The sequence below is a fragment of the Pleurodeles waltl genome, chromosome 6 (assembly GCF_031143425.1).
Source record: "Pleurodeles waltl isolate 20211129_DDA chromosome 6, aPleWal1.hap1.20221129, whole genome shotgun sequence".
In the NCBI taxonomy this organism is placed as follows: domain Eukaryota; kingdom Metazoa; phylum Chordata; class Amphibia; order Caudata; family Salamandridae; genus Pleurodeles; species Pleurodeles waltl.
In genome coordinates, this window is record NC_090445.1 from 1,247,534,049 (window position 1) to 1,247,546,519 (window position 12,471).

Here is a 12,471-nt window from a genome sequence, read left to right on the forward strand (position 1 = left end):
TGAAAAACATTTGAAAAATAAACCATGCCATTTACAAAGGTTGGAAATATTACATCCAATGTGCACTTCTGAGATACCTTAAAATATGTTTGCATTTTCCTGCAGTGTTTTGTATTTTCTTGATATTTCACATTTTAAAAACTATGCTTTTCGAACAAGCATTGGCAAAACCAATAGGTATGTGTTTCCATTTTAAAGGTGAAACATATTGGCTCTGCCAATGGTTGTTAGTTTTTACTACTTTTGATTACTTTTAATGTGTATGGCCAATATTTGCAAAAATGAAATGGAAAATATTGCAGGCTTTCCAAGACCCAGATCTACTGGCTTTGCAAATGCTTGTTTACTTGGAGGTTAAACAAACATTTTGTGGCACATTACGTGGCAGTTTTTTTGTATGATCACATTTTTCTACCCATTGAGATAAAAGTTCTCCAGAATCCATAGGAAAAAACACATTTATACATATTCAGTAGGGCTGATTCAAAATAGTATTCACCAACATTGTTTTTCTTGTTAGGAGCATTTTACAAACACTCTCATTTCTTCCTGCTAGGTAAAATGCTGAATGCAGAAAACACTGTGCCACATAAACCCTTTGTCTAATGATTTCTAGGCCTTTCTTAGGTCGAGCTTTTGACCTTTTGTGTACTTTTATATACTTCTTTGTGGGTCTCACCCACTACTTTAATTTGTTTGTTTCAGTGTCCTTTAAAAATACTTGCTTGTTAGTGGTCAATCCTTCTTCTCTCCCTCCTTTTTAGGTCGAGTGCACAAGCGCTTTGACTTGTTGTAAGAATTGTGGGCTTTTAACCATGCCCACCTCCCGCCCAGAACTTTCACTCATTCGTATGCTTGCCTTTAACAAATCCTTTATTATCATTTGTAAATGCTTTACGTTTGTCCCTCCTTGGAGAGGTTTTGTTACAGCCTTGCAGACTGACCGTGTTACATGGATAATTGCATGACTGCTGATACATTTGATGTCAGCGAACATCTTTTTCCTTTTGTGTCTCTCCTTCGTGTTCATGCTCATGGTGGCTACAACGCTTTGAATTGGCTCACTAATGTCAACTAATGTTTTACACTTCATTTTCAATTTATGTGGCAAGAAAAGTCCATTTAGGAATTTACAATGCCAATATCTCTAACTCGAGCAAATGCGAGACCCACTGCATTGCAAATACTTGTTTAAATTTGCATGCATCATCATCATTATAAGCCTCAGGCATTGCTGACATTTCAAAATTACAGGTATTGTTTTGAGCAAGTGAGCAATGTTAATTTGTTATTCGTGCACTGCAATGTGGGTCAAATAAAAAACATACACTTAAAAAAAATAACTACATTTTTAATTTGAGCATAGGAGTTGTCCATATTCTTTCTTATTCCATTGTAAAAAACATAGGGCTAGTTCGGAATATTTTGTCAGCATTACGTTCAGCAATTAACTATCAGGGAAGAAGTCGATTATTAAGTATATGTTTTCTGTGGAAAAAGTATTACACAGAAAAGCAGACAGGTGCTAGTAGAAAGCTTACTGCCTCAGGTGCTAATACGTTGGTGCAAACAGTATCATCAGGCCCATATCATGTAACATGAAACATAACAGTAGGCAAAAACAAAACAATTAGGAGGAAAGCACTCAGGTATTGCTTGACGTGCTGTTGGCTGTAGATAGTGTGAGGTAAGGAAACCATTCAAAAGTTTGTGCACCAGTGTGTATGGTGTGAGCGCATTCGGCTTGTGATAGTGTAAAGTGTGTGGAGGAAGTTAAGTAGCGTTTGGAAAATTACTAATTTTGCACATATAAGTTTCTCTTATATGGGCAAAGAGCATTAAGAACCAGTGCCACAGTGGCTTTTAGAGAGGACTGGTGGTTAGATTGAATAATCCTGCAATCTTCCATCCAACACCAGGGAAACAACGACCTTAGCATGTGTTTGTGTGCACAGGCACAACATGACAGGTGTTTCAAAAAGGTGCAAATGATCTGGCCAAACACAACGGTATACATGGCCACTCCTGAGTGCTTACTGGAAATTTAAAAACTTAAATTCAGGCCAAAGAGCAAGTAACACCCAGCCGTAATAGCTCATAAACATTACCTAGCATGAGAGTGTCAATAGCCTCAAAATAAAGGGTGTTGACGAAGGCAGAACACTGGTCCAATACAGTGGGTCTCCACTGTTGCCCCTGCAGTGGTAGTGCCCTGCAGTGGCTCGGTGTCATTGGCCTACAGTGTGAAACAGACTAGTGCTCTACTCTGAGGCAAAGCTTTGTATAGTCTGCATATCGACAGTGAGTTCAACAAACCAAAGCGATAACACAGCACATACTGCTTGACGCGCGAGAATTATAACTGGTAGATCATGGCAGTTGCAAGTAAATAAAAATTTAAACGTGAATCGTATGGGACCATACGTTCTTAATCTATAGTAGAACAGGTCCACTTCATAACGAGGCAAGGTCCATTGAGAAACAAATAGTTACTTCTTAAAATTTCAGTCACATAGTGGGCTTATTAATTCATTGAAAGTAGTTGGTTAGCTTTGCCGAGAACTAAGAAATCTTAAGAAAAATTGTGAAAAAACTGCATTATTATAAATGATGCCAACATGTTTAATTGCATTCGATTTTACATAATCTAGGGCCAGATGTATAAAAAAAAACAAATAGCGAGTTGCAATTTGCGAGTCCTTCCGACTCGCAAATTGCAACTCGCTATTTGGTATGCAGAACGGTGTCTCAGACACCGTCTGCGAGTCGGTATGGGGTCGCAAAGACCCACCTCATTAATATTAATGAGGTGGGTCGCAAATTGCGGCCCCATAGCGACTATGGGCACTCGCAAACATGGAGGCCTGCTGTAGTCAGCAGACCTCCATGTTCGTGACTGCTTATAAATAAAGCAGTTTTTTTTTTTTTAAGTGTAGCCCATTTTCCTTAAAGGAAAACGAGCTGCACTTAAAAAAAAATCCGAAACCTTTAGTTTCGGTATTTTTTCATGGCAGGTAGTGGTCCCTTGGACCACTACCTGCCCTGAAAAAAAAATTTGTGGTCCATTCACAAAGGGGAAGGGGTCCCATGGGGACCCCTTCCAATTTGCGAGTGGGTTACCATCCACTTCAAGTGGATGGTAACTGCGACACCATTTGCGACCGCATATGCGGTCGCAAATGGTATTGCATACCACTGCGAATCGCAAATAGGAAGGGAACACCCCTTCCTATTTGCGATTCGGAAATGCATTTTGCGAGTCGGTCCCGACTCGCAAAATGCATTTCTGCATTGGAAACTCACCTTTGCGACTCGCAAACGGCATTTTTTGCCGTTTGCGAGTCGCAAAGAGTTTCCTACATCTGGCCCCTAGTCACTGTCATATACGCAACATGCTTAGATATATATATTTGTTAGTTATTAAATGTCTTTGCCCTAGCTTACGAACTCTTCATTTGTCTTAAACTTTTTGTTAGCTAGAGTGTGTAGTGTTCTTATTTTCTCTTTATTAATGTCTATGTTGTGCATGTATATGAAAAAATCAAATGAATGTAAGAAAATAAGAAAGTAATCATATAATGTTATTGGCCCACAGGGAGAAAAGGGAGAGACTGGAAATGCAGTTGGTGGAGTTAAAGGGGAGCCTGGCCCTCCCGGGCCTCCTGGGTCCCCGGGACCAAAGGTACGTGTATGCTCCCCGAAGAACCTTTTCGCGAATAAAGGTAGAACTCTGCAATAGTGGTTTGTACATGCATTTAGTTGATAGCTTTCGAAAAGAGCGCATATAACACTTCCAAACCATCACCAGGCATGATAACGTCAAAACCGTGGAGCATTTATTTTGATTCATGAAAATGGTTTCCAAGTATAATATTGCGTAAAGACAGGAGGAAAACGTATTGGAACTGATGAGATTGTCTTTTAGAATAAGCGGCAATGCCTATTCACAATCACCGTATCAGAAGCGTCACTAGTTTAGTAAACGCTAGTTCTGCTGTAAAGAAAACAGAGACTAGACAGGTTATTGATTTATCACATTTTCAGGCATAGTGTATTTTTATGTAGCTGGGTAGACTATAGCGTTGGTAATATGATGCCATGTGTTTCCTTAAATTACGTTTTTTAAATATGTTTTGTTACAGGGAGAAGTTGGTGATATTGGCCAGCCTGGAACTGCAGGACCGCAAGGGGAAAAGGTATTTTATAGAACGAATTAAAAACTGTAAACTAGGAAGACGCTGCTTTGAACATACAAGGTTAGGGAAGAAATGTTGCTTCATCCTGCCCCGTCATTCAGTGTACTTTGGACTCACAATATTTTGCCTGCTCCTTTCGCTGCCACGTACATGATATTACCCATGTTTTCCCAGAAGGGAGTGCAACAGGTGTGGATCACAAAGAATATAGCCCAGAGAGCAAAGCACGCCACTGTCTTACGCTGATGAAACAGCCCAATGTCCTTTCACCTGCATGCTCTTGGGCATACTTAAACCGGTTTTTTTCACATTGCACTCATTTTCTTTACATGAGGCCAACTTGGAGCTACTGAAATGTTCTAATATACTAAAGACACTTTCTCTTTTATGTATTATTCTAGCTCTTCAAGTTCTTATTGAGGTCCCAAATGTTTCTATAGCTACCATAATGTTTCATTATTACACCGCCGCTTTGAGACTCACTCACTAATATTAGCTAATTATCAGGATTTTCTATGTATATTGATGGATCTCAAACCTATTAAAACGCAAATCTCTCAGAGCTTTCAGAACATCTCAAAATATTCATCAATAAAGTAGAAAATATCAGTGTCAAATAGTTAAACATCTGGCACAGAATTGTGAGGCTGAAAACGTAGTAATTTGTATCTGTTAATTTAGCTTAGAAAAAAATATTGGAATTTGATTCAAAGCCTCGAGAAGGGTAGTAATCACTATATAAATACTGTTGCTATAGGCAAAAATATGCATACCAATTATGCATGATCAATAAAAATATCCTAGAGGTGACTCACTGAATACGTTTTTTTCCAACTTCCAAGCATAGATATCAGCATTGATCAAACATGCATCTCTCAAGTGTCAAAGGTAACCATGTCACCCATGCACCCTATAAAGCAACGTTCTAGTCTCTGTGACATTTTCAGCAACTGTTTGGCTATGTTGGAACGTTTCTGTAAGGTATGTTAAAAAGAACAAATTATACTAATTAAAAACTTAGGTATGAGGAGAGGCTCTAGAGTTTCTTTTAATGTTCTATATCAGGCGAGGTCTTCTTCTGTTTTGCATTTCATTGGTGAAGACACCTTATCAGGTTCTAATGTTCACAGGAACATTGCATTTCGAACAGACTGTAGTGAAACAGTGGTGAAAAGTACAAGGCTACTTGTTTGTTGGCATTTTATGTTGAGCATCAGTGATCAGTCCTTCCAGTCTTAGTGGCTAATAATGCATTTTAATGTACAGCTTGGCCTTTTTGGCTTATAGTGTGTTCCTTAATGTTAACCTCTGATGTTAGTCTCCCACTATTTTTGTGCAAATATTACTTCAATTTTAAAGCTTCTAGGAAAGTACTTTATTATTTTAACTATGTATACATATGTATTGCTGCAGGGAGAGCCCGGAGTGCTTGGAGAACAGGGAGCAGCTGGGCCCAGGGTAAGTTTCTATTGAGGACATTCAGAATATATATAAAAGCATTCAAATCGATTACTTGAATAGAATCATAAACATTCCGACTCTTCTTTATAGAAATAAAAATAGTAAAAGAAAACATGCATGCAATCTTACATTATGGGTCCTATTTCGAGTTTCTCAATTTGGTGGTGATAAATCCACACCAGAGGTTCACCTGAGAAATGAGGAATTACCAGAGAATGTAATCAATTTTGGGTCTGTTTTCTCTCATAATTACTGAACTCTCACATAGAAATTTCGGTTGCTTTCAGAGCTTGGGGGAATCATACTGGTACAGAACTTAATACATGGACCTTGTATTTCCGTCTGGCCAGCTGACTCTAGAAGGGGCCCCACGGTAATTAAAGGGCAATTCATAACGAGGCCCTAAATGTATTGTATGATCCAATGCAGGCTTTAATTCAGATCATTGTCAAGCTCACTGTTTTTAAATCTGAAAGCAAAGCATCATAAAAAGCAAATTTCAAATATTTAAAACCCCAAAGCCACACATCTGGTCATCTGTAAAAGTCGGTCATCTGTTTCCATTGAGTTTCTTCTGTGCTTACAAAACAATTTAGAGGTTTTTTTAGAGCTTCACAATGGATCTGAAATGTACTCGGAAAGACGCGAATGTGACATTTTCTCTAGGTACAGACTTCAACATGTGGAATTTGAGTATGTAACTTGTTTCTTCTTTGCCATTAGAAAAATAATGTTCTATTAAAAAAACAAACTTTCTCCTACAGTTGCAGTTAGAGAGGTATTCTCTGTTTATTTCCAACCAAGAAAGGTACATACTTTTGATGTTAGCAGGTGCACATGCCTATTCAGAGTGAGAATCTATCTTCAAAAAGTATACTAGCACGGAAAAAACATATGAACTTGTGTTTATCTACTTTGAAGGGGGTCTACACAGAAGCACCTGGGATCTCGCCCTCATACCTTAAAAAGGAGGTACAACAATTCCTCCCAACGAATAGATTTTATGTATGTTTTAAGGGTAGCTACAAATGCAAAGTTCCACCAATACTAATCTATGAATCGGGATGTGGAATTAACATTCAGAAAGTGCTGTTTTTACACACCCAAGTTCTTCTTCATTGTGCAAAATATGTGAAAAATTGTGAACTGAGCTACTATGCCATTCTTTTACCCATCTGATACTTTGTCGGAATATCTTAGATGTGGCAACTCAATTTATGTTTTAAATCCACGGCTGTGACCCTTCTTTGAAATCTATCAAACTGTACAGGGGCCCAAAGGTGAGCCAGGGAAGCCGCCAGAGCAGATGGAATACAATGGTAACATCAACGAGGCATTGCAAGTAAGAACTTTCTACTTGTTCTCAGACACTTCAAAGGACAGGCAGATTTTATAGGAACCTTACTTGTCATGATGGCTTTTTACAGTTAAAGAAACTTAATACACTGCTGTGCCTGAATGCCTTATCATGCCTTACCATATTTTATGGTGTTGAACAATACATCATAATATGCTATATAAATAAGATTCTTTGTATCTGTGCATTGTACAGACAAGATTTGCATACTGTATAGATTGGCAAACACTGTATTTAAAAATTACTCATGTAATGAATATCCATATAGTTTACTCAAGATTACACTCCTTCATGAAATTTCGCATGGGCAGTCACCTAAAAAATGCACATTTCTTTAAGGAATTCTGCATCTAGTGTAACATATTATGAATGCAGGTTTTATAAAAATATGAAACAAAAACGTTAAAGAAACACCTTCTTGTAATCTGCACATTTTCCTATAGAAAATTTTATTATTATTGGTATTTTCTGCAGAACAATATTGGATTGCATACTTTCCTTAGTAACAAACTTTGATATGTATTATTATGCACATGCTATTATGCACATGGTACATATGTTGTGTACGAGACTCTTTATGAACAGTTTTCAGCCTGACAGGCAAATACTTTTAACCTGCCTGTTTTTTAGGTCTCGCCTACTAAATAGCGCATAAGCTCTCTGTTGCAAGACACATTGTTAGTTTACAATGGGCTTACAGCTGACCCATTGCTTACCGTTGGTTGGCTTCATTGTCACTTTCATTGTTACTCTCATTTGCTTGCTTCTCATTAATTAGGGTGTGTGGACATTCTTCCTCTTCTTGTTTGTTATTTTCCTTCCCCTAAAACATTGGCACATTACTGTGTCCCTACACTGCTCATTTTTCATGCACTACTGTTTTCTTTTTGTTTAAGCACTCCACAAAAGTGCATGTTTTTTCCAGCTGTCTTCCTAATGTAACTTCTCATCCTCTCTTCGCGTTGCTATCTCTTGCTCATGTGCTTCTCCCCATCCATGATGTTCTCACCTTAATGTGCTCCCCCACTTGCATTGCTTTTTCAACCCAAGTGCTTCTCCCCCAGCTCCTAGTTATTCTCTCTCTTGCTCGTTTGTTCCGTGCTCGATCCATTTTACTTTCTTCCCTCCACATCCTTTGTGTAGCTTCTAGCCCCCAGTGCTGATTAAGTCCCAACTGTTCCGTGTTGCTTTCATTCCGCCAGTCCGTGTTGCTTCTCCCCGTTAGCATGGACCACTGTGTTGTTTCTGCATCTCTCACCTGTGTTACTTCCCCCCACCTGCTTCCCAAAAACGTTCCTGCATGTTTTTGTGTATGTATTTGCCAATCTGAGTCAGATTGGCAAATACAAAAGAAAAAAAGGCTGTGCCATTTTGTAGAGCCACACAAACATGGTGTACACGCATTCAAAATGACGCAATAGGCTCTTTTTTCTCATTTAACCATGCTGCACAGCCTCAGGAATGGTGGCTATAGAACAGCTAAAAATTATTGGCAAAGCCAATAGGTCCCAAATGCGAGACCTGTTGCCCTTGCTGATGCTTGTTTAACCAGGTAATGTGCAGGCAAGACATTGTGTGGCATATATCTCCAATGAATGAAAATATATAATGGACTGCTCTTCATTTATACTAGCCTTATACTACATCTTTACTTCGAGTATCTAGATTTTACAGTGGTGTGTGCCAATATACTTAAGTCAGATTTGATCACATCTTAATTTTCCAGATATGAAGTTCAGGGTGCTAGGAAGTCTGCTGGAGGACCTGTTCTTGCTCCTGTGACCTTATTGCACAAATTGTCCCATTTCCCATCAGGCTTTGTTCATGAAATACCAGTACTAAACTTATTTTCTTTTAGTGAAGTAGATGACATGGACTAGTCAAATCTGGTATTAAAATTAAAAATCTAATAATGGACGTGCTATTTTCATTTCTTTTAGGAAATCCGAACATTGGCCCTTATGGTAAGTTGCATTGTCTTCTTCACAATGTACAATTTTAAAAACATAGGCCAAGATTCTCAAGTGTTTAAAACAACTCATGTTTGCACTTGTTGCTAAAAAGCATTTGTGAAGGTAAATTCACAGAACGATGATTGGTAAAATTGTATCCTCAGAAGGGGATAGTCTCCCAGTGCAGGGAATAACCACAGAAACAAAAGGGGCTGGCTTTATTGACGTTCCCTACTGGGTCCCACCCTAATCAATTGGCAATACCCTGACTTCTATAATTTCAGGAGAGTTTGTGTATTATTTTTTCGTCTTATTCATTTATTTTTTCAATAATACATTTCTTTATTTCAGGGGCCACCTGGACTACCAGGACCTCCTGGGCCAGCTGGCCTTCCAGGAGTACCTGGACAAAAGGTAAATATGTGTATATTAAAAGAACACTGTTTCAGATTATATCATATATATTTTTCATTAATATAGAATTAGCAAGTAGATCAATATGTGCAGCTCGAAGGAGTATGGAAAGGGTCAAGAGGAACCCTAGCAAGATTGAGGTAATGGCTCTATAAAACAACATAAACATAACCTAGTTCAGTATTTTTAATTTTTATAACCTCAAAGTAGTAACCAGTCACTAAGAGATCATCCAGTCTGGTAGACCATCACAGCCACTTCTGAGACATCGATGGAAGAGATCTGTTGGGTGCAAGCAGACTTTTTGTCATGGATCCCTACGTGTCATATATTAAAAATATCTCTATGGGTTCATATAGGTTAACATAGGCTCATTGTTGCTTTCTATGTTCCAAAACCAAAAAATGGCAGAGGGAGTTGGTATGGGAGAAAATGAAATATAGATGAATGCATAATAATGCCCAGAGTTTCCCTTTACATTGTAAAATCAACAATACTTATTGCATCCCCCTTTCTTAAAAAAATCCTACGTTTATACATGCATTTAAATTAGATCTCCTTCACATCAGTGGTAATGTCTGGTTTCAGACACACACATAATGAACTCTTAATAAGAGTAGTTAGATCCTGAACGGTCTTCAGTGTGCAATACTTTCCTGATAAATGTGTATTTGGCATAATTTGAATGAAGCATGCAGGCATATTATCTAGTGACTACTATAAGATCTTTTTCTTTCTGCGTAAAATTAAATGGTGTTTCAGGGAAGGGTAAATACGTGTCTGTGAATGCAGCAGAACATGTGAACAATAACCAAGAGGGTATATGAAGATTATGCACTGGCAAAAGAAGGTTTTTGCATTGCCTTAACGTAGCACCAGGACATTTATGCAATTCGGGATGAAGAACACAAATACCATAATTCACAATACTTAAAAACGGATTTAAAATGAGCCATTCTGGATTTTAACATTTGATGTTAACAATTTCATCCAACAGGGAGACATTGGTTTGCCTGGTGTGCCTGGTCATGATGGAGAAAAGGTGAGACAACTCGTGTTTATTACTCTATTGTTTGAGTTTGCAATGTCACCCATGGTGGCTGGCAAATAAGAAGGGGGTACAGTAGCAATATCATAATATAATGATTTGCATTTGGGTATTTCTACAACTTTGCACTAGGTTATCAGAGTGCCACATGGATTTTAAGACTAATTTTTTTAATGTCTATATATTTACAGTAAATAAAGACCGTAAGCTACTTTATAATATTGCAGTGATTGTTCCCAAGGACATCATTTTATAATAGGGACCTCTGGGTCAGTTATATTTATTTATTAAAGTACCCGCTTTAAAGATGGTGAGACATACAAATGCACAACAACTATTACATTCCTACTACATGTGTATTATTCATATTGTGATGGAGTTTTTCCTCACATGACATTATTAAAATCTATACAGCAGATAATGATCCATGGTTATTTGAAGAAGCAAGCACCAAGCGGCATAGTAACATCACACTTATCACTGATACAAAAAAATCAAATGTTAAATTTTATGACCAATTAACCTTTAAAAACATTTCCCTCTAAAAGGTGTTTCACATTTATCAACTACTCACATGAATGACTTGATAAATTATTATAAAATCTATATTTTCCTTTGTTTTTTCTTTGCTATTTCCATGTCCCTCCCAAACTTTAAACTGTTATTTCTAAGCACTGTAAATTTGTCGTTTCTTGATTTTAGGGTCCACGAGGCAAGCCAGGAGAAGCTGGTCCTCCTGGTCCACAAGGACCCTCTGGAGAAGACGGACGTCCTGGAATCAAGGGTGAGACTGGAATTATGGGTTTTCCAGGACCGAAGGGAGATAAAGGAGCAGCTGGACTGACCGGATCTCCAGTAAGCAACGAGAAGCTGATTTGCTTTTACGTTATGACACATCTTTCCCCACTCAGATACCATTGTAAATAGTGAAGAAATGAATGATGCATGTTTTGTGGTGTATCAAGAAATACTTCAATTAATTTGACATCTAAAATAGTATTGCATGATTTGGAATAAAAGAGAACCATGCTCACTGTATTTTTCAAATAGAATCTCTCTCTATTTTGAAGGCACCTTAATGGAAATCCAGAAGTGACAAATGAGATTTTAGGGCAATTCATTACAGAAAAACATTGTGTTGGCTAAATGTGCATAGATGCAGGTTTGTACAATGAAATTTACTCTCAATGAACCATCTAATCCCTTTTGTTCAGGTTTTGCTACTTACTGACCATTTGGCAGCATTGAATGCTGCATCAGCACATGTGAGATTTATTTATTTTGTTAGGCACTGGTTCTGCAGTGTGAATCTTTTCTTGATGTACATGCTGTGCATTATTCCGTTATCTAGCAGTCTGGTGTGGAATTGCATTTTTTTTACATTTTGTTTTGTTCATGGGAGTCGCCGTCAACCACCATTTGGGAGTATATTCCTCCTCCTGTGACATTAGATGCGCACCCCTAAACTCTGTGTCTATGGTCATCATTATCAGATTTATTTTTCCACAGTTGGATCGGGATATAATATGGCGGAGCTCTGAAACAGCCATTAAAAACTTCACAGATCATCAACAGCACTCTTGAGAAAGAAAGAAGCATGCACTGAATAACACCACAACAATTGAAACACCACAAGGTTGATGTGGGTGGCCATGGTTAACACTGAGGAAAGACTTATTGGACTAGGACCATATGGTTGGAGAATGCAGAGAAGTGGGGCCACAAGAGGAAATAGAGAATACCCCTTTTAAGTTTTGACCAAAGTGCCACTACGAATTTGTGCAAATGGATCCGCTCAAAATCTACAAACTCTGCCTTTCAAGGGAACATACAGTAGGGCTGAGGAGTGCAAGGCCTACACTGAGTTTCAGCAAAACACTAAAGTTGAAGGAAAAACAACATTGGGTGCACTTTAGCATGGTCAAGGCACAGAAGAAGGATCCATCCCTCAAACATCTTGGCTTGCCCAGCAACGACAAACAAAACACCATAGATACTGAACTGGCCAAAGGAGTGAAGTCAGATGCTGAGGAATGGATGATC

General features: G+C 38.2%; 1 protein-coding gene across 1 annotated transcript in view; it reads left to right on the forward strand.

The window, feature by feature from the left end:
* COL13A1 (collagen type XIII alpha 1 chain) overlaps positions 1-12,471 on the forward strand; it is a 650,895-nt gene that overhangs the window by 354,329 nt on the left and 284,095 nt on the right. Inside the window, exons 20-27 of the mRNA XM_069242266.1 lie at positions 3,596-3,682; positions 4,143-4,196; positions 5,610-5,654; positions 6,928-6,999; positions 8,955-8,978; positions 9,318-9,380; positions 10,378-10,422; positions 11,131-11,283. Of these exons, the coding sequence (XP_069098367.1) occupies positions 3,596-3,682; positions 4,143-4,196; positions 5,610-5,654; positions 6,928-6,999; positions 8,955-8,978; positions 9,318-9,380; positions 10,378-10,422; positions 11,131-11,283 (543 nt within the window). The remainder of the gene's footprint in view (positions 1-3,595; positions 3,683-4,142; positions 4,197-5,609; positions 5,655-6,927; positions 7,000-8,954; positions 8,979-9,317; positions 9,381-10,377; positions 10,423-11,130; positions 11,284-12,471) is intronic.